Below are 5,000 nucleotides of genomic sequence, written 5' to 3'. Positions count from 1 at the left end.
TGTTCGTTGTGCCTTCCTTGAGCCTGTACGAAAGTGTTTCAGACATTTGGGGATCTGCACACAGATTAACAAGCTTTGGGCCCTTTTCCTCCTGGAAAATTAAGTGCAAATGATGAGTTTATTTACCATATATTTGAAGAATAAGTCTTAATTAAATATGAATGAGACACAATTCAACATAATTCTTTGAATAATAAAAACAAAATGGAAAAACAACAAATGGAAATATATCTTAGTCAATAAATTACAATTAGACTCAATCAATAATAACAGCTGTTTAAAAACTTGTACCTGGCTTGCAATGCCCATCAGTCGCTGATTTTCCAGGGCTTCTTGTTGACGTTCCTCATTTTCCCTGAGACGTTGCTCAAAGTTCCTGCCCAAAAATACACAAGATAAGTCCTTCAATGTTTCTAATAAAAGGGCAATGCTCCTTTTAGATGTATTAGTACTTCTAGTTTATTTTTCTAGGTAACAATGTCATTTAACATCTTTTAGATGATGGCTGGCCCCATTACCACCTCTGGTATCAACTTTCTCAACAAGCTAGCAGTACAGAATCTACATGCAAGAATTTCCCTGTAGCTTCTACTATCTTCTCTATGTGAATTGGGTCTATATCTATATAAAAAAGACATAAACCTTAATGGCCTTGACCAAGGGAAGTAAAGTATCAGAAACAGACAACTGAAAGATAAAGATAAATATGAAGATAAAAAAAAAGATAAACAACTAATCACAGGACAAACAGGTCGACACAAACAGACCTTGTTTTCTCAGTCAGTTGCTGCTGCTGCAGTTGGTACTGGAGCTGCAGCTGTTCCTTTAAGGTCGAGATGATCTCCTCCTTCTCTTTGATGGCTCTGTCCTTCTCTTTCTCCACTTCCAGCAGTGCCAACTCCCTTTCCCTTTCCTTCTCATCCTCGAGATCTTCTCCTTTGTCACTTTCATTGGTTACTTCGCCTTCAAAGAGAAGTGTTGGGCTCTTCACCAGCTGCTGGCGGCGGAGGCGCTCGACCTCCTCCTTCAGAGACCTGATTGAGGGATGAAGGTGTGGGGATTGCATGATAAATGCACACAAAAGGGAGAAGAAATAACATAAAAATTGATAAAGACGAAATACAAGAAAAGAGAAAGAAAAGACAAAATTTTTAGATAAAAAGGAAACAAAATTGCATTCACAAAATCCCTTCCTTCTTCGACACACAAATATGTTTCTTTAAAACTACCAAATTAAGCATACATCATGTAATTTAACAGCCTTACCTGATGATTCTAGCTGTGGGATCCTCATTAATATGATTACGATTGACGATCTTGCGTGCTTGCTGGGCATAGCGGAGGGTTGACAGTGTCTCCTCCACATGGATGTTACTAGGTGAAATGGTGGCCAGCATTGCTGTGCGAGAATTACCACCAAGGGACTCCTAAGGTTTGGATAAATTGTTAACTCCATTAGCATCATTATTAATCATGTTACCTGTAGTCGAGAAAAACACACAAGCAATTTCATGCTATTTTATCCTCACCATCAGCTTCAAACAGTATCATTCTAAACTGGTTTGGTTCAAGTCTGGTCTAAATTTATCTATTTCCTCTATTAACCATCAAATATTAAGTGGGTTCGCGCACACTCACACACACAAAACACTATACTTCCGAACAGCAAAGTGTATTTAAGCATAAATAACCTACCTTCAGCAGGTAGGTGAGGACTGATTCCCTGTAGGGGATGAAGGGTCTTCTGCGGCCAGCACTCTCAGCAAGGGCGGTGATTACTTTCCCCAGAGTAAGCAGCGATTTGTTGATGCATACGCCTTCCTACAAATCATGAAATAAATAATGAGATATGAAATATGAAAGAGAGAGAGTGAGAGAGAGAGAGAGTGAGAGAGAGAGACAGTGAGTGAGTGAGTGAGTGAGTGAGAGAGAGAGATAGCAAATCTGTAAATAAAGAAATAGAAGGGAGGGGGGGAATCATAACCAACATTATATTCCACAACCGAGATTAAACCCCTACCTTAAGCCGATCCCCCTGCGACTGAGCTGCAGCCACGCGCTCACTACCTGCCAAGTCCACCAGGTTGATGATGCTCACTCGGCTGCTTTCCAGCCTTTCGCCTTCCACATCCTCCACCTGCGCGTATGAAAACACTATAATATTGCCAAAAGTATTTCATAAGAAATTAAAATGGTACGAATCAACAAAATACCAAGAGTAAAAATAACATACGTTTGTAAGTTTGAAGTGCATGGATATATTTATATATATGTATATCTATCTATCTATCTATATGTATATAACTGTATATACATATATATAAACAAGTGTGTATGTATGTGTATATATATGTATATATATGTATATATATATATATATATATATATATATATATATATATATATATATATATATATATATATATATATATATATATATATATATATATATACACACACGCACACTCACACACACACACACATACATATACACACACACACACACACACACACACACACACACACACACACACACACACACACATAGATATAGATAGATAGATAAATATATATAGATAGATAGATAGATATAGATATATATATATACAGATATAGATATAATAAAAGTAATAATTGCAATACATAATAACAACAGTAGTAAAAATCACCTGCATCTGCTTGAGTCTCAGTGTGAACACAGCATGTGAACGCGAAGACTTTTCGTTCATTCCAGTAGCTGCAATGGATCTCTCCTTGTTGCCTAGTAACAGCCATGTCTAGAAGGAAAAATTCAAATAACCATCACAATTTTTATTTTAGTTAATGGATCAGTGATCAGATTTCTTTCATCTTTCAGCCTGGTTATGTATAAGTATGTTTCTAAATATCATATTATTATACACATATAATAACATCTCAAATGCATTACAGATATATTCCCACATCACTGAGTAAACAGCCTATATAGAAAAATAAAAGCAGTAAAAATAACAAAGACCATAACGAGAGATAATCAATTTTCCTGACTCACCTGCAAATGGTTATATGACGAAACCAGATGGCGAGCAACTCCTTCCACATACGGACCATCCTCAGGGTGTTCTCTAACCCGCAAGGCCTCCCGGCGATCACCACTGCACCCACCACTACTCAGAAGGTCGTATATCCTCTCATTGTAGATCTCAATGTAACTGACTTCCACTTCAATGCGACACTGAGGAAGCTGTCCCATGTGTGCAAGTAATCTCTTTTAGTATTAAATCAGAATACATGTATCTTTATACATACACAGTTTTCTATATACTTATATATATATAAATAAAATATACATGTGTAACATAATAAAGCAAGTTCCTTGTATCAAAATTTAAATCCAGGAATGAGATTCCACACCTGTTCCTCAGGAGGATTTTGTGAGTGAAGGTAATCAGCACGGCTAAAGAGCTCCCTGCAGAATCGAGGAATGACTCCCAAAGCTTCTCCAGCGTCTGACTCTGGATCCTCATGAGACTCCTCCCCAAGCATCCTTTAATATAAAATAATGATAGAGGGCTTGGGTATCACACCATTGCTCTCTCATTTTACATAAAAATCCTGGAAAATTCCCTAAATTTTACCGTGTTTCAGCAAATAGGAGGAATCTACATAAAAAAGATATATATATAAATCAAACCCATTACACTGTATGTAATAAAAACATATGTACAACAATAAAACAATGATATATTCATCTTATCGATCAGGAATGTCATACTACAGCAGAAAACAGAAAGATGAAAAATCTATCTCACAACAATTAACTGAAAGAAGAAAAAAATCTTCAGACATAGAAAAATAAAAAAACATATACTTACGTATAACTTTTTCCAGAACCTGTCTGTCCATAAGCAAACAAACAGACATTGTACCCTTCATATGACTTGTCCAACAACGGTCGTGCCAGGGTGGTATAGACAGACTGCTGAGAGGTGTACATTGGGTGCATTTCATCACAGGACCAGAAGCAGTGGTCATAGGCAAAGGAATGGACTGACCCATTTTCACTGGATAGCTTTATTGAATTGCCAGCCACCTCTACAATGTTCTTGACATCTGACACTCTTTCCCTGGAGAGCAACCAATGTTAATGAGCAAATCAAGCAAGTTAAAAAGAATAACATGCTGCAAATGCAGACCCTCTGTGTATTCTTCAGTCTTATCAATTAGGAACTATTCCCATATCTTCTTAATTATCTCTGAGCTTAAAAAGTCAAATACTATTAAAAAAAAATATACCTGCTATTCAATGGCCGCACTCTTACACCAACAGATACTGCGGTTGATTCTGTTCCATCAAAGTTGTCCTCCATTCCTGGGCTTGTTGGCATTACTGATGATCGGCGGCTTACAATATCTGGTGTTAGAAAGTCTCCTGAAGAACCCTGTGACTGATGAAGAATGGAATAGTACAATTAACACCCAACACTACAACAAAACCTTCTATATGTATATAAAAGCAAAAGGAAAGAACAAAATACATATATCAAGAAAGTGATCCAAAGCAATCACCTAAACATGTACAGTTTCTACAGCCTAATCATACCGGAAATGGTAACGAATCAGAAAAGCAGTATGACATTCATGACATGTCAATTTCATCAGACTAAACATCAAACATCTACAATACCATAGGTGTGTGAGGTGGTTCTGACAGTAGGCTGGTGTATCTGTTAAGACTAGCTCTAGACCTTCTCCCCGAGCCTACAGTTGGCGTATTCGAGCCTATGGAAGCTTTGGAAGACCTGGCTGATGAAGATTTAGTGGATGTTGGGGTCTTTGATTCTGCCGAGAGCCTGTTGCCTGATATTCTGCAAGAAAAACGGACCTTGTGAGGAAAAGAAATGGTGTATGGTTGCTTTGGAATTTCCATTTTAAACTCTGCATTTCTCAGAAGAGAAATGCAGACAGAAGAAATGGTACACAAATGTTAAATTTAAGAAGTAATATATGATTTGATAACA

General features: G+C 37.2%; 1 protein-coding gene across 2 annotated transcripts in view; it reads right to left on the bottom strand.

Annotated features, from left to right (window-relative positions):
• The window catches only part of LOC125042749 (kinesin-like protein KIF14), an 18,123-nt gene that overhangs the window by 9,623 nt on the left and 3,500 nt on the right, over positions 1-5,000 (bottom strand). For both annotated transcript variants that reach the window (XM_047638607.1, XM_047638608.1), the window contains exons 5-16: positions 4,667-4,847; positions 4,276-4,427; positions 3,855-4,106; positions 3,394-3,526; positions 3,032-3,223; positions 2,670-2,777; positions 2,021-2,137; positions 1,696-1,821; positions 1,267-1,427; positions 768-1,034; positions 292-376; positions 1-91 (exon numbers count right to left, since the gene is read on the bottom strand). The exon at positions 1-91 is cut by the window's left edge and continues 58 nt beyond it. In XM_047638607.1, coding sequence (XP_047494563.1) covers positions 1-91; positions 292-376; positions 768-1,034; positions 1,267-1,427; positions 1,696-1,821; positions 2,021-2,137; positions 2,670-2,777; positions 3,032-3,223; positions 3,394-3,526; positions 3,855-4,106; positions 4,276-4,427; positions 4,667-4,847 — 1,865 coding nt within the window. The remainder of the gene's footprint in view (positions 92-291; positions 377-767; positions 1,035-1,266; positions 1,428-1,695; positions 1,822-2,020; positions 2,138-2,669; positions 2,778-3,031; positions 3,224-3,393; positions 3,527-3,854; positions 4,107-4,275; positions 4,428-4,666; positions 4,848-5,000) is intronic.

Source organism: Penaeus chinensis, chromosome 32, assembly GCF_019202785.1.
Source record: "Penaeus chinensis breed Huanghai No. 1 chromosome 32, ASM1920278v2, whole genome shotgun sequence".
Taxonomy (NCBI): Eukaryota; Metazoa; Arthropoda; class Malacostraca; order Decapoda; family Penaeidae; genus Penaeus; species Penaeus chinensis.
This window is presented reverse-complemented; position numbering and strand designations above follow the sequence as displayed.